Below are 25,667 nucleotides of genomic sequence, written 5' to 3'. Positions count from 1 at the left end.
ATGGACCTTATTTTCTTAAACCAAATCAAGATGCACAACTTTGTTCTCAAGAAGATTACTATAGGGTGTCAAAGAAAGAAGGAGTAGACAGAAAACACATACAATAAGACAGAAGGTAAGTGTCTTAACAAAGGGAGAGATAATACTATAAGAGCATTCCCAAAGGGTACTGGGTAACAAAAGAGATCTCTAATCAGATAAATCTGGGAAATACTGAAATGTAGTAAATAAATTTAAACAGATTAAAATGTTAATCACCACTGGTATCCTCCAACAGAAGGCAGCATTTCCTAAGTCTGTTTTACCAGGGCATCCCGAATTACACAGCATGTTGAAGGTCTACTGTTCTGCAGTCAGATTTGGGAATTGCTATCTTCAGGGATTTAGGAGGAGAGGCTACTTTAAACTAAGGGGATCAAGAAATACTTCATATAAGAACTAATATGCACACTGGGGCTAGAAAGACACATGGGATTAAGTCACTATGCGGAGACAGATGGTAGTGAAAAGGCCATTTCAGGCAGGGAAGCAAAGCAACAAAGCATCTCCAAAAGCTGAGATTCATGAGTGACTCAAAGTAAAGGTAGCATAAGCAGCATGAAAATGGATTGTAGAAATAAAAGATGTAGCAAGGACACTGGATTTTGGTAAAGAAGGTTTATCTATGTCAAAAACCTTGGGAGTTCAGTTGGAAGGGATGCACAAGTTTACACTTGTTGACCAAAGTTAAATCAACTATGGCCTTTGTTCAAATCAAAAGACCTCAGTTTAGACGACAAGTTACTTGATCATTTGGCAACAGAGAAATAACGATTCTGCAAATTCTTGTCATTTAAACATAGATGATAGATTAAATTGTATGTCAGGGATATGCTTCGAAATAATTTGGGAAGGGTATAAATGAAAAAGATTGTCCACAAGTTAGTACTTATTGAAACCAGATCATAAGTACGTGGTGGTTCATTACACTACTGTCTTTAAACAACTGTATATATTTCCTGAAATAAAACTTTGAAAAAAAAAAAACACTCAAAGGAAATGAAATGGTAAATCTATGACTTCAGTAATTTAATAAAATGCAATATTTTACCATATCACTAAATGACCACATTTATCAAATATGCAAACTTTCTGAAAATCAGAAGTGACTAAAAATTCACCTTTCTGCAAGAACTGCATAATTTCAAGTAAGAAAAAGAATACATATTATACTCTTATCTTTTTCTGCTTAAAGGTATTTTTGCTCTTATTTCTACTATAAATGGTTTAATTGAAAAAGCACAGTAAAACCCCATGAAAATATGGAATTTCTTTAATGTGCCAGTTTCTATATTGATCCTGCCAACTGATTCAAGAGCTTTACGTATCTGATGTAAGATGACCCAAATAAGGATATTCCAAAAACAAACTCTCCTACTGTAAAATCTCAGACTGCAAAACACTCCCCCAGTAAAGCTGCAAATATCATTAATGTGCAAAAACAAAACTTTTTTTTTAAAAAACTGTAACTACAGCCTACAGTGAGGTAGGATTTTGTTTAAATCTTATTTATAAATCCTTATACATTTCTATCACTCATTAGTAAATAACAGACATATGTCAGTTGAAACAAATTTCACTCATATTTAGATATATACAATTAAAGATACAGGCTATATGTACATGATTATATGCAAAATTCAATTAGACCATCTAAGCTTAAAAATAACTGATAAATTTTGCATATTTTCTCTAATTAAACAGAGTACTATGAAAAGCCTACTGATTCTAATGTATCAAAATTATTACAAAGCCTATCCTTTGAATCTAACTATGAAACACACAAATCTAATTATTTTAACTATCTCTTTATTATAAAATTTAATTTTTTCTTTTAAAATTCTATAGTGGATATTAAACTAATCAATGAAAAATCTATATAGTTTACTTATCCACTAAAAAAACCCAACATAAATATGGAATGCTGCTGAACTGTGGTGTTGGAAAAGACTCTGGAGACTCCCTTGGACTGCAAGGAGATCCAACCAGTCCATCCTAAGGAAATCAGTATATTCATCGGAAGGACTGATGCTGAAGCTGAAACTCCAATACTTGGCCACCTGATGCAAAGAACTGACTCTTTTGAAAAGAGCCTGATGCTGGGAAAGATTGAAGGCAGGAGGAGAAGGGGACAAGAGAGGATGAGATGGTTGGATGGCATCACCGACTTAATGGACATGAGTTTGAACAAGCTCCGGGAGTTGGTAATGGACAGGGAAGCCTGGCGTGCTGCAGTCCATGGGATTACAAAGAGTCGGACACGACTAAGTGACTGACCTGAACTGACTGAACTCTCCATTATTAACTTACTTACATATATTAATTTCTCTCTAGTCATTGTGACAACTGACTTCGTAGCCTAACATTTATTACAAAGAAGGAAACTGAAGTCTATTGACAAGTGTAATATTACTTTCAACATACAAAACGCAGTAGGCACAGTGTTTAAATAAGGCTTAAATTTCAACACATTCATTGTCATTTAAATAAACTATTTTAACAAATAATTATTGAAGAGTTCTCCCCAATTTAACACTCAGCTGAGGCAGCAAGAGCTATCCATAAGTATAAAATTAAAATGGACTCACAACAGAGATATCTAACTTTTCAGAAGCCAAAGCACATGTATCTTTAATCAATGATAAACAACAGAAAACTACTGATAAGATGTAAAGACAAATGCTCAGGAAAAACTGGCATCTTAAGCTGGCTGTAATATTCATATTCCATTTCAACTTACTCCTCTGTAGCCCACAAACTTGGAAGGATGGAAAGATTTATACATGATTCCTCTATTTCTCTACTTGTTTTAATTCTAACAATGAGTGACATGATTATAAAGTAATATGTTAATGCATAAGGTTTGTATAGGAACAAAGAATTAATATGCTAAGACAGGCCATGTAATATCCAAAGCTTACTGTATTAGGTGCATACAGCATTTGTGAATGAAGATGTTAGTAACAAAGCTATGCTCCCCCAAAGCTTTTAATTTATAGATGAAACAATAAAAGATCCTTCCTAGGAATCTATATTTAATAATTATTAAGACATCAGTAAATTTCGGATCAGCACAATATAACTAACTAATAAGTAGGTCAATGTACTCATCATTCAAGAAATATTTAATGAAAGCCTACACTAATGTCCTAGGTGCTAGAAACACGAATGTAAATTGGTAAATGGTGTACATTTCACCTTGTCATAAAACAAAAAATATCTCAATGAACATAGTCTCTAGTACTATCTCTGTAGATCTCTGAGAGAAATGACTACAAGATTAAGGAGATGAGTTGTATACTGTATTCTTCTTCATAGTCTACAAAATGATAAACTATACGTTACAATGAATTATTATGTATTGTTATGTATAGTATATATTATATAATCTATGCAATTACATACAGACTACAAGGTATTATCAAGAATATGAGCTCTTATCAGAAAGGAATAATGTCTACTACCAGGGCTTAATATACAGATAAACATCTGATAAGTAAGTGTGTAAATAGTTTTGATATTTCAGGAGATGCAGTAGTATGACTGGGATTCCCTATACCTAACAAAATTGAGCTCTATTCCAAAAGAACTATTTCTGCAGCATACACAAAACAGAGTCTCTGAAAACACAGCTATAGCTTTGATGGTGAGTGTTAGACGTTAAAACATAAACGAGGGTAAACTGTTGCTTCACTACACTGTACTTTGAAAAAAATCTAACTCCAGACTTCCTACAGACTCAGCCCTTGGAATTTCCACCCTGCTGGACTGCCCTATGTGTGGGTGTGTGTCTGTGTGTGTGTCTCTGTGTGTGTGTATGTGTATTTGGATCCAGAATCTAGGCTTATTTCTGCAAATCCAGGCAGAGTTGTGAGAGGTAGGGGAAAGAAAGAGTGAAAGATTGACACATTTCCCTCATGAATGATAATACAGTTACATCCACAAGTATGTTATGTTAATTAAATAATTTAACAACACAGTTACACAGACCTAAATTAGTCACAACTACGCAAGGAGAATATACAAGGAAAAACTGAGTGTACAACAAAGCGTCTACAATAACATGAAGAAAACATGCTGTGGGCTGAACACATATGCCATAAAATTGTATTACTAAATAAGGCGTGCACAGAAACAGAAATACAGTAACGGAAGAAGCATGAAATATTGATGCTATGATTCCAATTAGTCTGTTGATTCTATCAAGAAAATAATATAAACTCAAAGGCATATAATAGGAAATAAATCAAGTTGATACATACTTGTGACAAAAAATTTTTTCGTGAAAGTACAGCTATCAAAGGCAGCAATTTTCTCCTGCAATACTACAACAAGGATCCTAAAATTAGAGGGAAAAAAATCATAAACTATAAACTGAATCATAAATAAGTTAAATCAGTATCTACCATAGCAATTTTTAAAAATCAAACACATAACATATAAGCTAGAAACATCTGCTTCTTAGATATAAAAATATAACCCCAAAATCCTTAATATGACCAATACAGACAAGATTAGAGAAAGAAAAGTGATAGGAGAACTACACCTCAAAATAAAATTTTATTTTTTTATAATATTTTAATTCATTATAAATCAAATGAACCTATCTTCATTAAGAATGTATGAGATCAAAAAAATGCTGGCTATTTACTACAAGTGTTTTTCCACTGCTGGCTCAAAGTCATGGAATTAAACATAAAATGGATTTATACAATTCACTTCAAATGACTACAGAATTTCCCAACACAAGAGCCAAAGAAGAGAGGGAGGGAGGGAAAACAGGAAGGAAGAAAAGAAGAAGGAAGGAAGGAAAGGACTGAAGGAGGAAGAAAACTCAGACAACTGTTATTCAGTGTAAATGAGATATTTCTGATTAAGGATATATTAAAATTAATCAGAATTTGTATTTTTCCCAAAGTCCAAGATTTAGAAATAATCATGAAAAAGTTACAAGTTTTCAAAACTAAACTGCATCCAAAATGAAGCTACTTTAGAGTATTGCTACATGCTATCTTGTACGAGAAACACATGAAATACTGCTTTACCTTTTGTTGCAATGGAGATCATAGATAGGCGTTTTAAACTGAATGGATTTGACCATCTCCCCAGTACGAAGTGAATATAAATCCACACAACAGTAAGGTGGACTTGTGCTACAAAAACAAACAAACAAAAGAGACAAGAGTCATTATGCTTTAAAAGGTGGGAAGGCCAGTAACTTTTCTTGTTAACAATACATGCAAACTGATTGTGCTGCTGCTGCTGCTAAGTCACTTCAGTCATGTCCGACTCTGTGCAACCCCATAGACAGCAGCCCACCAGGCATTCCCATCCCTGGGATTCTCCAGGCAAGAACACTGGAGTGGGTTGCGATTTCCTTCTCCAGTGCATGAAAGTGAAAAGCAAAAATGAAGTCGCTCAGTCATGTCCGACTCTAGCGACCCCATGGACTGCAGCCTACCAGGCTCCTCCATCCATGGGATTTTCCAGGCAAGAGTACTGGAGTGGGGTGCCATTGCCTTCTCTAACCTGATTTTATATATATATATATATATTCCAATCAATTTATCTCAGGAATGCCAAATGAAAACAAATAATGAAACATCACTCAATACTGTAGAACAGGAAAATTATAAGATGACCTCAATAAATGAAGTAAAGCATGTGAGAGAATTAAAACCAGTTCATAAAAAATATTTCATTAATCTGATTAAGGATACCAACCTTAAAACTAATCAACAAAACTGTGAAATACTGAAATGTTTCACCCCAAAATGAGGAATTAGAAAAGGATATTTGAAGACTATGGCAGTGTACCCCATATAGTATGGAAGGTCTATGCATAAAATATTACTACAAAAAAAAAGAAATTACTACAAGAAAGGAATAAAGCTACCATTATTTGCTGAGAACTTGATTGTATAAGACCTAATAACACAAAGTGCAATATATATACAGACAAGCCTGATAATAATAAAAGACTACACATTAATGTATGCATTAATTTGTAAACTGATTATTACTATGGATTATCAATTAATATATGGATTTATCAAGGTCACTACTATTATAAACTAAGGATAAACAATTATGAAGTGAGATCAAAGATACAAGTATTTGAATATCTCAAATAATTCAATTTCTAAAGGCAAGATTTCAATACATTTACAGGAAAAGGAACAAAGCAAACAAAACAAAAAGGCCAAAGTGAATGGATGTATACACCATAGGCTGACCCTTTCTAAACAGATACAATTCAAGCCTAATCAAGAATCTACCAGAAATGAGATCTCATCCTAAAATATACATAAACATTCAAAATAAGATTTAAACTATAAACACAGTGTGCTCCAGACACTAAAACAGACGATGAGATCAATGTTTCCACCTTAATAAAGTATGAAAAGAGCAAGTTACATCAAATCAAAGTGAAATGGAGGAATTAACAACAAATCAATGAAATAAAACTTGGGAAAGCAAAAGGAGAAAATGAATGAAACTAAACCTAACTCCTTGAAATAGCTAATTTGAATATTCCAGTATCTATAAAGGAATTGAACTCATAACTTAAAATTTCTTACAAAGAATTTCTTAAAAATGGCTTCATTTGAAAAGTTTACCAATTCTTGAAACAAGTTTAGATATCCTACATAAATTCTTTTAAAGGTAGAAGAGAAGTCACCAACTTATTTTATAAGGCCGTAACACCTGATTCCCAAAATAAATACTTCACAAGAAACTATATATACGTTTATAATGTCTCATGAATATACGTCAAGAATTCTCAACAAAATATCAATAAGTCAAATCTAGCGATACAAAATTAGATGAGATTCTTCCTAGAAATAAGACTGTTGAATAGAAGAGAACTTCTTCAACTTAATGAGGGGCATCTACAAAAAACCCACAGATAGAAGATCAACACTTTGCTGAAAGATGAGGAACAAAGCAAAATCACCTACTCTTAACTTCAATAATCACAGATACGCAGATGACACTACCCTTATGGCAGAAAGTGAAGAGGAACTAAAGAGCCTCTTGATGAAAGTGAAAGAGGAGAGTGAAAAAGTTGGCTTACAACTCAACATTCAGAAAACTAAGATCATGGCATCTGGTCCCATCACTTCACGGCAAATAGATGGGGAAACATTGGAAACCGTGACAGACTTTTATTTTGGGGGTCTCCAAAATCACTGCAGATGATGACTATAGCCATGAAATTAAAAGACGCTTACTCCTTGGAAGAAAAGCTATGACCAACCTAGACAGCATATTAAAAAGGAGAGACATTACTTTGCCAATAAAGATCCATCTAATCGAAGCTATGGTTTTTTCAGTAGTCATGTATGGATGTGAGAGTTGGACTATAAAGAAAGGAGCGCCGAAGAATTGATGCTGTTGAACTGTGATGCTGGAGAAGACTCTTGAGAGTCCCTTGGACTGCAAGGAGATCCAACCAGTCCATCCTAAAGGAAATCAGTCCTGAATATTCATTGGAAGAACTGATGCCGAAGTTGAACTCCAATACTTTGGCCACCTGATATGAAGAACTGACTCATTTGAAAAGACCCTGATGCTGGGAAAGACTGAAGGCAGGAGAAGGGAACGACAGAGGATGAAATGGTTGGATAGCATCACTGACTTGACAGACACGAGTTTGAGTAAGCTCCAGGAGTTGGGGATGGACAGGGAGGCCTGGCATGCTGCAGTGCATGAGGTCGCAAAGAGTCGGACACGACTGAGTGACTGAACTGAACTGACCTACTCTTACCACTCCTGTTCAACAATAACAACCTAATTTTTAAATCTTTATGAAAATTCATAAAACATAGTTTGGGGTACTTTAAATGTATAAGAAAAGAGGAAATCCTGCCACTTGACAACAACATAGGTTGAGGGCATTATGCTAGGTTAAATACAAGAAAAATACTCTATGATATAATTTATATAGTGAATTTAAACAAAAACTCAACTCATAGAAAAAAGAACAGGGGCTTCCCTGCAGGTCCCGTGGTTAAGGCTCTGAGCTTCCAATGGAGGGGGTATGGGTTTGATACCTACATCCCACATGCCACGAAGCATGACCAAAGAAAACAAATGAAGGTTTTTTTTAATCCAATTTAAAAAAATTTAATAAAAAAGAATAGATTAGTAGATGCCAGAGCCCAGGTCAGGTGGGGAGGTATGAAACAGGTGAAGATAGTAGAAAGGTACAAACATACAGTTATAAGATCAATAAGTCCTGAGAATGTGACGTACATCACGGTGAATACAGTTAACAATGTGTGTAGGTGCTCAGGTGTGTGCACCAACTGTTTGCGACCCCATGGACTATAGTCTGCCAGGCTCCTCTTGTCCATGGAATTTCTTAGGCAAGAATAGTGGAGTGAGTTGCCATTTTCCCTCTCAGGGGCTCTTTCCCACCCAGGGATCAACTGGCTTCTGATTTTTATGCCCTGGTCGAAGTCTCAACCATTTGATTGCCAAGGAAGTCCCTGGCCATAATGTTTTAAAAGATACTTTACCATGGAAGATACATATATAGTAACTAAGGGCTTGAAAAAATGTTAAATATCACTAATTATCAGGAAAATACAAATTAAAACCACTAAGGGATACCACTACTACAACGACTAAGATTTTACAAGACTGCTAATTCAAGATTGCAAGACTTTCATACATTGCCACTGGGAATGCAAAAAGGTAGTAACTTTGAAAAGTAGTTTGGCAGCTTCACATAAACATATCTAAGTCATGCTGTGGGACTTTGTTATTCATAATTTTGTTTTTGCACAGTTAAATGTTGATCAACAGGTGAATGGCTAAATGTATTGAGATATATTCGAGCAACAGAATATTAATAACAGAGCAAACTATCCAACTAACAGCACATATGAATTTCAAAACCATCATCAAGTTCTTGGGGGAAACAAGGTCAAACATAAAAGTCTACATACTCTATGGGTCCCTTTCAATGAAAAGCCAGAAAGGTAAAACTGTAATAATAGGAGGCCGATCAGTGGTTGCCAGCGGCCAGAGGAGGAGGGGAGCTACAGAAAAGCGGCATGATGGGTGCCCACTTACAGGATGACAGAAATGGTGCTGGGTCTTGATTGTGCTAGAGATTTACACAACTGCACACAATTGGCAAAACTGAAGATGGGGAGCATCTTGTAAAACCTAAACTCCCAACGCCAAAACGGACACAAGGCAAAAATTCTTTTCTTAATGTTCCCAACTAATTAATCCAGTCCTCTGCTGAGAAGCAATGAGTTAATAATGAATGAAATTTAACATTTTGCCAGACCAACTGGGAAGGAAAAAACAGCTTGTCACCTTCAATTAGCAGCTCATTAGAGCCATGGTACACTAGAAACTTGAATTCTGATCATTTTGCTGGCATCCATACAATGTCACAACTGAGAGTCTTCCTGCAGAAAGCCTTCAATAGTAGACAAAACAAATGCTGTGAAGGTTCAGTTTAGAGTTGAGTGAACAAGACGCGGTAGAGCTAAAAATTCTATTTATATATGGAAAAAAACCTCTTCTTCAATGCCTAATAGAAAAAGATAATTCATTTAAAATCAGTTTTCAGAAAGTCACACATTCATAAAGGAGTCACGCTATCTGCCAATAAGACAGTTGTGTACACGCCTGACATATCCTTTTGTTCTCTATTTTCTCTCTTTTTAAAAGCCTTGACTATTTCCCTGGGACACAGCAAGACAATCTTAATTTTCCTCATGGGTAGGCTGATGCGAAAGCTTTCCATAACATCAGCAGTATGCAAGCCCCATAACAGAAAGGACGTGTGTTGTGCTACAATATACTGGTAAGAAAATAAGCTTTCACTTTATTACTAACGTGCACCACGCAGTGTCAAATGCTGTATACAGAAGTCTTCATTAGATTTCTGGAGCTCAAATGGGTTAACATTTTTATTGGTTTGCATCTGACATTTAAACCTAAAGTTGTGACTTCACTTTAAGATAAACCTAATTAATACCTTAAGGAGAAAAAGTTCACACAGAAGTGTAGAGAATCTAATTTAGAACATAACTGAACCTATTGCAAGCAAAACCAGAGTGGGAAAGAAAAGCAGAAATGATGTAATTTGTCTTATTAAATGATTGGTTAAAGGACTCTAAACTGTGCCCAGGCACCACTGCCTTTCCAACACATAAATAATCAACAAGGGTAACATAAAGTTATTTAGTACTTTTAATGAAATATAAAATAGAAATGAATGCAAATTCTGCTTAACTGACCCTTCCTTTACCTAAGTAACTTGTTTTACAGTGAGTAACCAGGACATACATTAAATTTTTTTGCACTGGAGCAATCTGTTACCTGCTATACGCATGACCTATACACAAAAAGGAAGTTATAAAGCCTTTATTAGCAAGGGCCTAGTCCTCTCAGAGCCAAAGGTATGGAATTTACACATTTAATTCATTTCAGTGAAGAGAGTTTCCTTCAATTATTGAAAGAATAAATTTTTAAAACTTCCATTACTGAAAATGAAAGGGATAAATTAAGCAATTATATAATATAAAATAGCTAAGTTGAATTTCTTAAAAGCAAATCCTGAAAATATACAGAAGATAAACACCAAGAGGAAAAGACTAAGGATTTTCATCTAAATATGTGGCTTATTTTATTATTTCTTAACTTCTCTGTAATCTTTCTCATCAGATTTAAAATTTTTTTCACGTGCTTAATGTTTTAGAAAAGTTTTTGGCTCACAACAAAACTGAACAGAAAGCACAGATTTTCCCATGTGGTCTCTGCTCCCGTTGGTGCACAGTCTACTCCATTACCAACTTCCCCTACCAGAGTGGGATATTTGCTACAACCTATAATGACACATCAGAGTCACCCAATCTCCACAGTTCACAGGACGGTTCACTCTTGGTGTTATACATTGTATGGGTTTGGGACAAATTTACAATGACATACATCCAACGTTATAGCAGCATACGTAACAGTCTCACTGCCCTAAACACCGTTTTTTGTCTTCCTGTGCATCTCTCCTAACACTCACCTTCTTACTGTCCTGCTGTTTCTGTCTTTTCCAGAATGTTGTTTACTTGGAACCATACAGTACGTAACCTTTTTAAACTGGCTTCTTTCACTTACTAATATGCTCTTAAAGGACCCCAGCCCCTTTCTTTTCTTTGAAATCTTTGAAAAGATTGCAAAAGATTGAAAGGTTGTTGCTTCTCAATCACCATGTCAGGACTGACTCTGGGACTTCCTGGACTGCAGCACACCAAGCTCCTCTCTTCTCCACTATTTCCTGGAGTTTGCGCAAACTCATGCCCATTCAGTCCCTGATGCCATCCGACCATATCATCCTCTGTCCCCCCATCTCCTCCTGTCCTCAATCTTTCCCAGCATCAGGGTCATTTCCAGTCAGTCAGTTCTTCGCATCAGGTGGCCAAAGTATTGGAGTTTCAGCTTCAGCATCAGTTCTTCCAATGAATATTCAGGACTGATTTCCTTTAAATGTACTGGTTTTAGTCCTGAATAATATTCCATGATCTGGATGTACCACATTTTATTTATCCTTTGACCCACTGAAGGACATTTTCAGTTCAGTTCAGTCACTCAGTCATGTCTGTCTCTTTGCAACCTCATGGACTATAGCACGCCAGGCTTCCCTGTTCATCACCAACTCCCGGAGCTTACTCAAACTCATGTCCAGCAAGTTGGTGATGCCATCCAACCATCTCATCCTCTGTTGTCCCCTTTTCATCCTGACTTCAATCTTTCCCAGCATCAGGGTATTTTCAAATAGGTCACTTCTTCGCATCAGGTGGCCAAAAGCATTTGGAGTTTCAGCTTCAGCATCAGTCCTTCCAATGAATATTCAGGACTGATTTCCTTTAGGATGGACTGGTTGGATCTCCTTGCAGTCCAAGGGACTCTCAACAGTATTCTCCAACAACACAGTTCAAAAGCATCAATTCTTCAGCGCTCAGCTTTCTTTATAGTCCAACTCTCACATCCATACATGACCACTGGAAAAACCATAGCCTTGACTAGACAGACTTTTGTTGGTGAAGTATTTTTACCATGCTGTCTAGGTTGGCCATAACTTTTCTTCCAAAGAGTAACCATCTTTTAATTTCACCATCTGCAGTGATTTTGGAGCCCAAAAAAGCAAAGTCTGTCACTGTTTCCATTGTTTCCCCACCTATTTGCCATGAAGTGATGGGACTGGATGCCATGATCTTAGTTTTCTGAATGTTGAGTTTTAAGCCAACTTTTTCACTCTCCTCTTTCACTTTCATCAAGAGGTTCTTCAGTTCCTCTTAATTTTCTGCCATAAGGGTGGTATCAGCTGCGTATCTGAGGTTACTGATATTTCTCCTGGCAATCTTAATTCCAGCTTGTGCTTCATCCAGCCCAGCATTTCTCATGATTTGTTCTGCATATAAGTTGAATAAGCAGGGTGACAATATACAGCCTTCATATACTCCTTTCTGTACATGGAACCAGTCTGTTGTTCCATGTCCAGTTCTAAGTGTTGCTTCCTGACCTGCATACAGATTTCTCAGGAGGCAGTAGGTGGTCGGGTATTCCCATCTTTTGAAGAATTTTCCAGTTCGTTGTGATCCACACAGTCAAAGGCTTTGGCATAGTCAATAAAGCAGAAGTAGATGTTTTTCTGGAACTCTCTTGCTTTTTCAATGAGCCAACAGATGTTGGCAATTTGATCTCTGGTTCTTCTGCCTTTTCTAAAACCAGCTTGAACATCTGGAAGTTAATTCCTTCATCCCGGGACCATGCCTGCGGAATGAGGAGCCGCATTAGGAATTACTGACAGTTAATGGTTCATGTACTACTGAAGCCTCACTTGGGGAATTTTGAGCATTACTTTGCTAGCGAATGAGATGAGTGCAATTGTGCAATTTTTTGAACATTCTTTGGTATTGCCTTCCTTGGGGACTGGAATGAAAACTGACCTTTTCTAGTCCTTTGACCACTCCTGAGTCTTCCAAATTTGCTGGCATATTGAGTGTAGCATTTTCACAGCATCATCTTTTAGGATTTGAAATAGCTCAACTGGAATTCCATCACCTTCACTAGCTTTGTTCGTAGTGATGCTTCCTAAGGCCCACTTGATTTCACATTCCAGGATGTCTGGCTCTACGTGAGTAATCATACCATAGTGGTTATCTGGGTCATGAAGATCTTTTTTGTATAGTTCTTCTGAGTATTCTTGCCACCTCTTCTTAATATCTTCTGCTTCTGTTAGGTTCATACTGTTTCTGTCCTTTACTGTGCCCATCTTTGCATGGAATGATCCCTTGGTATATCTAATTTTCTTGAAGAGATCTCTAGTGTTTCCCATTCTATTGTTTTCCTCTATTTCTTTGCACTGATCACTAAGAAAGGCTTTCTTATCTCTCCTTGCTATTCTTTGGAACTCTGCATTCAAATGGGTATATCTTTCCTTTTCTCCTTTGCCTTTCACGTCCTTTCTCTTCTCAGCTATTTGTAAGCCCTCCTCAGAAAACCATTCTGCCTTTTTGCATTTCTTTTTTGGGGGGATGGTCTTGATCACTGCTTCCTGTACAATGTCACCTCCTTCCATAGTTCTTCAGGCACTCTGTCTATCAGCTCTAATCCCTTGAATCTATTTCTCACTTCCACTGTATAATCGTAAGGGGTTTGATCTATGTAATACCTGAATGGTCTAGTGGTTTTCCCTACTTTCTTCAATTTAAGTCTGAATTTGGCAACAAGTAGCTCATGATCTGAGCCACGGTCAGCTCCTGGTCTTGTTTTTGCTGACTGTACAGAGCTTCTCCATCTTTGGCTACAAAGAATATAATCAATCTGATTTCAGTTTTGACCATCTGGTGATGTCCATGTGCAGAGTCTTCTCTTGCATTGTTGGAAAAGGGTATTTGCTATGACCAGTGCATTCTCTTGGCAAAACTCTTATTAGCCTTTGACCTACTTCGTTTTGTACTCCAAGGCCAAATTTGCCTGTTACTCCAGGTATCTATCGGAGAAGGCAATGGCACCCCACTCCAGTACTCTTGCCTGGAAAATCCCACGGATGGAGGAGCCTGGAAGGCTGCAGTCCATGGGGTCGCTGAGGGTCGGACACGACTGAGTGACTTCACTTTCACTTTCCACTTTCATGCACTGGAGAAGGAAATGGCAACCCACTCCAGTGTTCTTGCCTGGAGAATCCCAGGGACGGGGGAGCCTGGTGGGCTGCCGTCTATGGGGTCACACAGAGTCAGACACGACTGAAGTGACTTAGCAGCTTAGCAGCCAGGTATCTATGACTTCCTAGTTCTGCATTCCAGTCCCCTATTTTGAAAAGGACATGTTTTTGGGTGGTAGTTCTAGAAGGTCTTGTAGGTTTTCACAGAACCATTCAACTTCAGCTTCTTCAGCATTACTAGTTGGGGCATAGACTTGGATTACTGTGATACTGAATGGTTTGCCTTAGAAACAAACAGAGATCATTCTGTCGTTTTTGAGACTGCATCCAAGTACTGCATTTCAGACTCTTCTGTTGACTATGATGGCTACTCCATTTCTTCTAAGGGACTCTTGCCCACAGTAGTAGATATAATGGTCATCTGAGTTAAATTCACCCATTCCAGTCCATTTAAGTTCGCTGACTCCTAAAATGTCGATGCTCACTCTTATCATCTTCCGTTTGACCACAATGGAAACAGTGACAGACTTTATTTTTTTGGGCTCCAAAATCACTGCAGATGGTGACTATAGCCATGAAATTAAAAGACCCTTACTCCTTAGACGAAAAGGTATCACCAACCTGCTGCTGCTGCTGCTAAGTCGCGTCAGTTGTGTCCGACTCTGTGCGACCCCATAGACCGCAGCCCACCAGGCTCCCCCGTCCCTGGGATTCTCCAGGCAAGAACACTGGAGTGGGTTGCCGTTTCCTTCTCCAATGCATGAAAGTGAAAAGTAAAAGTGAAGTCGCTCCGTCGTGTCCGACTCTTCGGGACCCCATGGACTGCAGCCTACCAGGCTCCTCTGTCCATGGGATTTTCCAGGCAAGAGTACTGGAGTGGGTTGCCATTGCCTTCTCCGATGACCAACCTAGACAGCATATTAAAAAAACAGAGACATTACTTTGCCAACAAAGGTCTGTCTAGTCAAGGCTATGGTTTTTCCAGTAGTCATGTATGGATGTGAGAGTTGGACTATAAAGAAAGCTAAGCACCAAAGAATTGATGCTTTTGAACTCTTTTGTTGGAGAAGACTCTTGAGAGTTCCTTGGACTGTAAGGAGATCCAACCAATACACCCTAAAGGAAATCAGTCCTGAATATTCATTGGAAGGACTGATGCTGAAGCTGAAATTCCAATACTTTGGCCACCTGATGCGAAGAACTGACTCATTTGAAAAGACTCCGATGCTGAGAAAGATTGAAGGTGGGAGGAAAAGGGGATGACAGAGGATGAGATGGTTGGATGGCATCAACGACTCAATGGACATGAGTTTGAGTAAGCTCCGGGAGTTGGTGATAGACAGGGAGGCCTAGCGTGCTGCACTCCATGGGGTCGCAAAGAGTCAGACATGACTGAGTGACTGAACTGAACTGAAGTGAATTTGCCTTGATTCATGGACCTAACATTCCAGGTTCCTACGCAATACTGCTCTTTACAGCATCGGACTTTACTTCCATCACCAGTCACATCCACAACTGTGTGTTGCTTGTGCTTTGGCTCTGTCTCTTCATTCTTTCTGGAGTTATTTCTCCACTCTCTCTAGTAGCATATTGGGCACCTACCTACCTGGGAAGTTCACCTTTCAGTGTCCTATTTTTTTTTTTGCCTTTTCATGCTGTTCATGGGGTTCTCAAGGCAAGAATACTGAAGTAGTTTGCCATTCCCTTCCCCAGTGGACCACGTTTTGTCAGAACTCTCCACTATGACCTGTCGGTCTTTGGTGGCTCTACATGGCATGGCTCATAGTTTCATTGAATTAGACAAGGCTGTGGTCCATGTGGTCAGATTGGTTAGTTTTCTGTGATTGTGGTTTTCATTCTGTCTACCCTCTGATGGAGAAAGATAAGAGGCTTATGGAAGCTTCCTGATGGGAAGGACATCTTGGTTGCTTCCAAATTCTAGCAATTATCAGAAAAGCATATAGAAACACCTATGTGTAGTCTTTTGTACCGATGTAACTCCTTTGGGTAAATACCATGGAAGACAATTGCTGGATTGTATAGTAAAAGTATGCTTGGTTATACAAAACTGTCAAACTGTCTTCCAAAGTGGTTTTTACCTACCAGAAATTAATGACAGTTCCTACTGTTCCCCTTTATTGGCATTTGATATTGTCAGTTTACTGAATTTTGGCCAGGTGTATAGTAGTATATTCTTGTTGTTTTCCTGATGACAGATATGGAGCACCTTTTCATATCTTTATTTGACATTTGTATATATGGTCCTTCAGATGAGGTCTTTTGCCCAATTTTTAATCAGGCTGTTCATTTTCTTATTTTTGAGTTTTGAGAGCTTTGTGTATTTTGGATTACAGTCCTTTATCAGATATGTGTTTTTCAAGTGCTTTTTCCCAGTCTGTGTTTTAGAAGAATAGGAGTATGTAATTTTAATGAAGTCCAAGTTTTATTCCAGAGAAGGCAACGGCACCCCACTCCAGTACTCTCGCCTGGAGAATCCCATGGATGGAGGAGCTTGGTAGGCTGCAGTCCATGGGGTCGCAAAGAGTCAGACAACTGAGCGACTTCACTTTCACTTTTCACTTTCATGCCTTGGAGAAGGAAATGGCAACCCACTCCAGTGTTCTTGCCTGGAGAATCCCAGGGATGGGGGAGCCTGGTGGGCTGCCATCTATGGTGTCACACAGAGTCGGACACGACTGAAGAGACTTAGCAGCAGCAGCAAGTTTTATTCAGAAAATTGAATCTGTACAGGAAAAACCTCAGAAAAATTTCCAGAATGAAAAAACAAATAAAAGATGAAGTGAAAGACAGCAGATTAAAAGAACTGAACACAGAGATTCGACTTATAAAAATTCATAATCCTCAAGAATGCAGTGTCAATCTCTACCTGATAGTTTGCAGCAAGCTAGCCTTCTCTGCTTCTTCTACAAGCCCAATCACATAAGCCAATTCCTTGAAATGAAAACCACATGTGTTTGTGTGTGTGTGTATACTGAATGATATGCTGTGGAATCTAGAATATAGCACATATGACCAGAGTCAATGCTTGCTCAACAAAGAACTATGACTTTTGACTTCACAAGCCAGAGGTAAAGGCTAAGGCACAATGGTAGGTGGTATCATGACACATGCAAAGGGCTGCCCCAAATACAGTCTTTACAAAAGGTGCTTGAAAAAGTCAATAAATGATGCACGGCTATCGACCTCAAAAAGCAAAACAGCAAACCCTGGGAAAGGGGCACAATATGATGTTCAAAGTTGCCACATTACCATATTCAAAATGTCCACTGTTACATAAAGAATTGCAATGCACACAAAGAAACAGGAGGGTATGGCCCATCCAAAGAACAAAAATAAACTGTGAGGAAATGACATTGAAGAACCTACACAAAGAATTTAAATCAACTGTCATAAATAAGCTCAAAGAGCTGAAAGAAATCACAGACCAAGAATAAAGGAGAAAAATGAATTCACAAATTAAGACTATCAATAAGATATTGGTACATTAGGACAAAGGAATCACAAAGACATAATGGAACAGAACACTTTATTGTTCTTTAGTCGCTAAGTTGCATCTGACTCTTTTGCAACTATAGACCACCAAGGTCCTCTGTCCATGGGATTTTCCAGGTAAAAATACTGGAGTGGGTTGCCATTTCTTTCTCCAAAGGATCTTCCCAACCCAGGGATCAAACCTACATCTCCTGCATTGGCAGGCGAATTCTTTACCATTAAGCCACCAGGGAAGCCCAAAAACGAAATGAAAAAGGCACCGAAGGTTTCAAAGTATACCTGAAGAACAGAAAAGGCAAAAGAAAGAATTTCCAAACTTGAAAATAAGATGAGGGAAATTACACATCAGAGCTGCAGAATGAAAACAAACAAAAATAAACACAGCTTAAGTTTAACAATATACACCAACTAAACTTAACCAACCTATAGAAGACTCCACCCAATAATGACAAAATACACATTCTTTTATGTTAGCCACAAAACAAGTTTCCCTAAATTTAAAAACAATGAAAACAATCTCTCTAACCAAGCTGGAATGAAGTTACAAATCAAAAGCAAAAGGAAAACTGGAAATTCACAAATATGTGACATTAAACATGGCATTTCAAACAATCACCATGTCACAAATATGTGGAATAAATAATAAACCCTTAACAGTCAACATCACATTAACAGAATGAAAGGGGGAGAAACAACATGATCATCTCAACTGATACAGAAAAAACAACTGCCAAAATTCAACACCCTTTCATGATAAAAAACATACAGGAAACTAGGAACACTCCGGGTCGAAATCCGGGAGTTGGTGATGGACAGGGAGGGTCGAAACTCCAGGAGTTGGTGATGGACAGGGAGGCCTGGCGTGCTGCGATTCATGGGGTCGCAAAGAGTCGGACATGACTGAGCGACTGATCTGATCTGATCCAAATATGATAAAGGGCACTTGCAAAACACTGCACTCAGGGACAAAAGACTGAATGTTTTTCCTCTAATATCTGAAACAAAAAATGGATGTCTATAGTCAACACTCTATTGAAAGATCTAACCAAAGCAATTAGGCAAGAAAAAGAAACTGAAAACTCCTAAGTTGTAGAAGAAATAAAACTCTATTCACAGACATGATCTATATATAGAAAACTCCTAAGAAGTCACAGAATAGTACTAGAAATGATAAATTCAGGAAAATTTCAGTGTACAGATCAACATATATAAACCAGTAATTACCAACCCAAAATAAAAGAAAGCAGTTCTAGTTACAATAGCAATACAATCTCCACCAACATTCCAATGGCTTTTGCAGAAATGAAAAGTCAACCTAAAAGGAAACGAAATTGCAAGAGGCCCCAAAAAGCCAAACAAAAGAAAAAAGAAAAAAATTGAACTCACATTATCTGATTAAAAAAATTACAACAAAGCTATATTAATCAAAACACTGTGATACTGACATTAGACACATAAATCAATGGACTAAAATTCAGAGTCCAAAAATAAACCCATATATGTATGATCAATTAATTTTTCAAAACAATACCAAATATCTTTAGTAAACGGGCTGGGAAAACTGAAGTTTATATGCAAAATTTGGACTACTATCTTATTTACTTTGGCTGCATCACGAGGCATATGGGATGTTAGTTCCCTGACCAGGGATCAAACCCACTTTCTCTGCATTGGAAGCGTTAAGTCTTAACCACTGGACCACCAGGGAAGTACTGCTATCTTAAAATCATATATTAAAACTAACTTAAAAAAAATTAACTCAAAATGTATTAAAGACCTATGTATAAGAGCTAAAACTATACAAGAAGAAAATATAAGGGTAAACCTTCAAAATATTTGACAATATTTTCATGACACCAAAAGCACAAGTAACAAAAGAAAAAATTATGTTATACTACTATTTAAAACTGTTGTGTATCACAGACATTGCCTTAAAAATTAAAAAACAATCAAAAAATAGAAAATATTTGCAAATTGTGTATCAGATAAGGGTCTAGTATCCAGACTATATTGAGAACTCTTGCTATTCAACATTTAGAAGACAAACAACTCAATTACAAACTGAGCAGAGGACACAAACAGATGTTTCTCCAAAGAAGATATACAAACAGCCAAGTATGTGAAAAGATTATCAATATCATTGATCAGTGGTGAAAGGCAGATCAAAACCACAATGAGATATTACTTCACAATCCTCTAGGTTGGTCGTAACAAAACAACTGAAAAGGAGGAGGTGTTTGTAAGGACACACAAAAAGGAGAATCCTGGTCCATTACTGGTGAGAATACAAAATGGTACAGTTGCTGTGAAACACGGTTTGGTGGTTCCTCAAAAAGCTGAAGACAGAATTACCATATGACCCAACAATTCCACTCCTAGGTATATACCAAGAAATGAAAGCATGTGTCGACACAAAAACATGTATATGAACATTCATATCAGCACTGTTCATAATAACCACAAAGTGGAAACAACCCACATGTCATTTTAAATGATGAGTGCATTAACAAACTGTAGTATCCACATACAATGTAGAATTATGGTGCCTTAAAAAGAATGAAGTTCCAACCATATGACACTCTAGAAAAGGCAAATGTGTGGGGACAGTAAAAAGATGTACTACTACTTCAAAATAACATTCAGTTGCCTTTTCACTTACTTATTTGAATATTAAATTTCAGCAATCTAGAGTAATGATTTACTGTTTAAGCTTTCAATCTAATTTCTTTAAGTCATATATGGACAATTATGTTAAATTAACACACATGTAAATAAATTTTTACTATTATAAACTACTCTGAACCAAATCTGAGTGGGCTTCCATTTCTCATGTTCTTCCATAACACACTACAATTGTTGGTATCCTTTTCAGTTGGTTTTATATACAGATAATGCTATACACGTTGTAAACATGGTGAACTATTCTGACAGTCTGTTTCAAATGCAACAATTGCTATTTAAGGCAAAAGTCAGCAATACAGTGAGGCCGAATTAAATGCACCATTAAACGGAGCAAGGAGCATGTATTGGTCAAAGAACAGGAATTAAGTAAGAGTTTTAGGTATGTGTAGTTAAGTATTCTAGTTAAGTATTCCTATCGAAGTACATCTTTTCATAAAGAATCAATAATCCCTTTTCTAATGTCAAATACTCAGTCAATATCATCTAGAAAATGAGGAATGACCTAGGTATCTTGGGCTTTCTGTGAATACTTAGAATAATGCTGAGTAATTGAGCTTCTTTTTACTTATATAATTAGTAATTATACAATAAACATATATACACTTAATATATATACAGTTAACGACAGAAGAATGATGATGGTGATCCAACACTTACATTGTTGAAATTTAAAAACGACTGAAAATAATATATTACCTAGGTGCAAACTATTTTTTATGCCTGACAGAAATAAGAATCACAAATAATATATATTAAGCCTCTAAACTTATAATTTTCTATCAAAAATACTTAAATTTTGAGTCTCGGAGTCTACTTTTGAAGTTTCTTAACAATATTTTTTCCTAATATTCATATATATTATTAGAATCATAGCCATCTCTTACTCTGGACAATGTTTTTAAAAAGTTTTTTTATAATGCGATACAATGAGCATCACATTAAAGCAATGTGAGATATGGCTTTTATGATTTGAAAGTTCTAAATATTAATACCATTTTCCTTTACAAAAACTTTTATTGTTTTTATTCATTATATTTAACAGATTGAACCAAAATTAGGAAAAGCGGAACAAAGTATTTGAAAAAGTGACATTTTCCAAGAATGTGCATGTATAAGTGAAACACAAAATAGCAAAGACATTTTAAATCTACCACAAATTGCAAGAAGCATGGAAACACTTATTTTTAAATGGGAAAAAGCTGCACAACCTTCAACATGTGTTACTGAATCTAATCCTTTAAATATAAGAGGAAAAATTTTGATAGTATTACATTATTTGTATTCTTATTCTGCTCCTAAAGAACAAAAGCCAGTTGGTGGCACTTATTTATTAAGTAATTAAAAAGAAAAAGCCAAGTAAATGGAAACTGAACCATATTAAAGGCTAAATTTTTGATTAGCCTAGTTAATAACAACATTTTTTCTTCTGCAAAGTTCAGAATAAACACTGGATAATTAAACCTTCCAACACTACTACAAGTTGAGAGAGTGGTATTAATAATGCTTTTACATGGGGCGGTACCCAGGCAAGAAGGAGTAAGTCTCCATACAAAAACAGGAGGCAATGTAAAATTTGGCTTGGAATCAGATGCTCTTCAATAGGGTCACACACTAAATAAGAAGCAAAGACGTAACACACTATATATATATTTTTTTAAGTAAGTTTCTATTGTTTGCAATTAAATACAAAGATTAGTTAGAAATATTCTACCTTCAAGGAGATTTCAAAAACAATTAACTGGTTTGTTTTTAAGGACAGAAAATAGTTTTAACACAAGGAAATATGTTTAATATACCACCGTGGAAAAAAGTGCAATGAAAATTCAAACTACAGAAGACATGTTACAGGGAACAAAAAAGTTTGCAGATTAGTTCATATATCCATATACAAACAATGTAAACATTATATAATTTACACATTTATGATACTGTTTTTCATTTATGCCTAAACAATTTTTGTCCACTAAACACTATTCCTAAATACAATACTTAAAATTTTGTTTAGGAAAAATTTTCAAAACTTTATAGAGTGTGGTACAGATCAACAAATTTATATTCCAAATCCAACCCCCACTGCTAGTTTCACCAGAATGCAGCCACACCCATTTATTTATTTGCTATGGCTAAGTTGAGTAGTTGCCACAGAAATTATATGGTTCTCTGAGTGCTTCCTATACAGAAAAAAAAAAATCTTTACTGACCCCTGTAACACAGTTCTCCATTTCTAGTGTGGAGAAGACTTTTCTCAGGGTCTTTTAAGTATACACCTCAGTAGAGGACAAATATAAGGTGAGCCTGAGTTCCTGAAATATAGAACTCTACAATGATATATTTTGGGATTAGCCATTTTCATGACTGACATTTCCTCCACTGCATTACTTCACTTTTCTTTATTTGGGAACTATACAAATATTCTAATTTTATTCCCATTTTCCCCAAGCTCTCATTTTACTCAGCTTTCTATCTAGTCTTCTTTCTCTACTTTGTAATTCCTTTTATCAGTTCTGTGATGAATTTGTGAGGCTTTTTCCTTCTGTTTCTTCCTATAGGTCATGTCTCTCATATTATCTCACCCTGCTTTCCCCAAGTTCTTGTATTTCTGCTTTGTGCTCTTTATAGCAATGATTCTGAAATATCTATTTGCAATTATGAACTACTCCATGGCAACATTATTCTATTGACTGGTCTTCATTTACCAATAACTATTCTCTAAGGACTTTCCATTTGTACATTTCATGTTAAGTTTTCCAAGATCAGTAGTCTTTGACTCCTTGCAAACCCCATGGACTCTAGCCTGCCAGGCTCTTCTGCCCATGGGATTCTCCAGGCAAAAATACTGGAATGGGTAGACTCCCTTCTCCAGGGGAATCTTCCCAACCCAGGAACTGAACCCAGGTCTCCTGCACTGCTGGAGATTCTTTATCATCTGAGCCACCAGGGAAGCCCAAAGTTGTTCCTAATACTGCTTATTATCTTTATCATACCATAAGATCTGTAGTAATGTCCTTTCATTTACTCTTGATGTTTATAATTTGTATGTTCTATTTTTCTTGATTGTCATACTAAAAGGTTATCAATTTTACTGGTATTTTAAAAAAACTAGTTTTTCACTTAACTGATTTTCTGCTGTTTGTCCATTTCTTTTATTAAATTCCATTTATCATTTCCTTCCTTCTACTTATTTTAGGTAAACTTGCTCCTCTTTTTTAGATGCTTAAGGTGAAAGGTTTAGACCTTTCTTCATGCCAAACATGAGCATTTAGTGCTATAAATATCCCCGTCCCTTCTTTAGTTACATCCCATATGCTGTGTTCTTCATTCCTTCAGATCAAAATCTGCTCTATTTTCTCCTGATCTCTGTTTGACCGTTTTTTAATTTCTAAACATTGTACAGGTTTTATAGACACATGTTTATTACTGAATTCTAACTTAATTGCATGGTGGTTATAAAAAAATACTCTGAGACTTGCTGTAACATCCAGCATATGATCAGTCTTGGTCAATGTTCTATGTACAGTATGCGGATGTAATATTCTACACATATCAGGTGAGTCAAATTGATGTTGTACTAAAAGTTGATGTCTTCTATATTCTGACTGATTTCCTATCTCCTAGGTCCACCATTTGCTAAAAGAGGATTGCTCATCTCTAACTTTAATTGTTTCACTATTTGCCTTTCAGCTGTAATATTGCTTCATGTATTTTAAAACATAATTGAAAAGTCATTTTTTAAAAGACTGAACATATTCCAGGAAGAACAAATAAATATATGTCAGTCATCACAACTAAAGAAATAAATATTAAATAATAAAATACTCATTACACATGGGTAGGTATTTTTATAGTATATAGTGTGTTAGTCATTCAGTACTATCTGACTCTTTGTGACACTATGGACTATACTCGGCCAGGCTCCTCTGTCCATGGAATTCTGCAGACAAGAATACTGGAGTGGGTTTATATTCCCTTCTCCAGGGTATCTTCCTGATCAGGGATCGAAGCCAGGTCTCCCACACTGCAGGCAGATTCTGTACCATCTGAGTCACCGAGGAAGCCCATTTTATAGTATTTAAGTATGCCAAAGCCTTTGACTTGATTATCACAATAAACTGTGGAAAATTCTGAAAGAGATGGGAATACCAGACCACCTGACCTGCCTCCTGAGAAACCTATATGCAGATCAGGAAGCAACAGTTCGAACTGGACATGGAACAACAGACTGGTTCCAAATAAGAAAAGGAGTACATCAAGGCTGTATACTGTCACCCTGCTTATTTAACTTCTATGAAGAGTACATCATGAGAAACACTGGGCTTGAAGAAGCAACAAGCTAGAATCAAGATTGACAGGAGAAATATCAATAACCTCAGATATGCAGATGACACCACCCTTATGGCAGAAAAGTGAAGAGGAACTAAAAAGCCTCTTGATGAAAGTGAAAGAGGAGAGTGAAAAGCTTGGCTTAAAGCTCAACATTCAGAAAATGAAGATAATGGCATCTGGTCCCATCACTTCATGGGAAATCGATGGGGAAACAGTGGAAACAGTGTCAGACTTTATTTTGGGGGGCTCCAAAATCACTGAAGATGGTGACTGCAGCCATGAAATTAAAAGACGCTTACTCCTTGGAAGCAAAGTTATGACCAACCTAGATAGCATATTGAAAAGCAGACAGTACTTTGCCAACAAAGGTCCATCTAGTCAAGGCTATGGTTTTTCCAGTGGTCATGTATGGATGTGAGATTTGGACTGTGAAGAAAGTTGAGCACCAAAGAACTGATGTTTTTGAACTGTGGTGTTGGAGAAGACTCTTGAGAGTCCCTTGGACTGCAAGGAGATCCAACCAGTCCATTCTGAAGGAGATCAGCCCTGGGATTTCTTTGGAAGGAATGATGCTAAAGCTGAAACTCCAGTACTTTGGCCACCTCATGCGAAGAGTTGACTCATTGCAAAAGACTCTTATGCTGGGAGGGATTGGGGTCAGGAGGAAAAGGGGATGACAGAGGATAAGATAGCTGGATAGCATCACCGACTCGATGGACGTAAGTTTGAGTGAACTCCGGGAGTTGGTGATGGACAGGGAGGCCTGGCGTGCTGTGATTCATAGGGTTGCGAACAGTCGGACACGACTGAGCGACTTCACTTTTGCTTTTCACTTTCATGCATTGGAGAAGGAATTGGCAACCCACTCCAGTTTTCTTGCCTGGAGAATCCCAGGTACGGGGGAGCCTGTCTATGGGGTCAT

The 25,667-nt window shown here is 37.0% G+C and overlaps 1 protein-coding gene across 9 annotated transcripts in view; it reads right to left on the bottom strand.

The window, feature by feature from the left end:
- Window positions 1-25,667, bottom strand: part of BCAS3 (BCAS3 microtubule associated cell migration factor) — a 595,190-nt gene that overhangs the window by 447,226 nt on the left and 122,297 nt on the right. For all 9 annotated transcript variants that reach the window (XM_070390544.1, XM_070390541.1, XM_070390545.1 and 6 more), the window contains exons 8-9: window positions 5,085-5,192; window positions 4,302-4,378 (exon numbers count right to left, since the gene is read on the bottom strand). In XM_070390544.1, coding sequence (XP_070246645.1) covers window positions 4,302-4,378; window positions 5,085-5,192 — 185 coding nt within the window. The remainder of the gene's footprint in view (window positions 1-4,301; window positions 4,379-5,084; window positions 5,193-25,667) is intronic.

Source organism: Bos mutus, chromosome 19 (genome assembly GCF_027580195.1).
Source record: "Bos mutus isolate GX-2022 chromosome 19, NWIPB_WYAK_1.1, whole genome shotgun sequence".
In the NCBI taxonomy this organism is placed as follows: Eukaryota; Metazoa; Chordata; class Mammalia; order Artiodactyla; family Bovidae; genus Bos; species Bos mutus.
The sequence above is the reverse complement of the archived record's forward strand: the minus strand, read 5'-3'. Positions and strand labels throughout refer to the sequence as shown.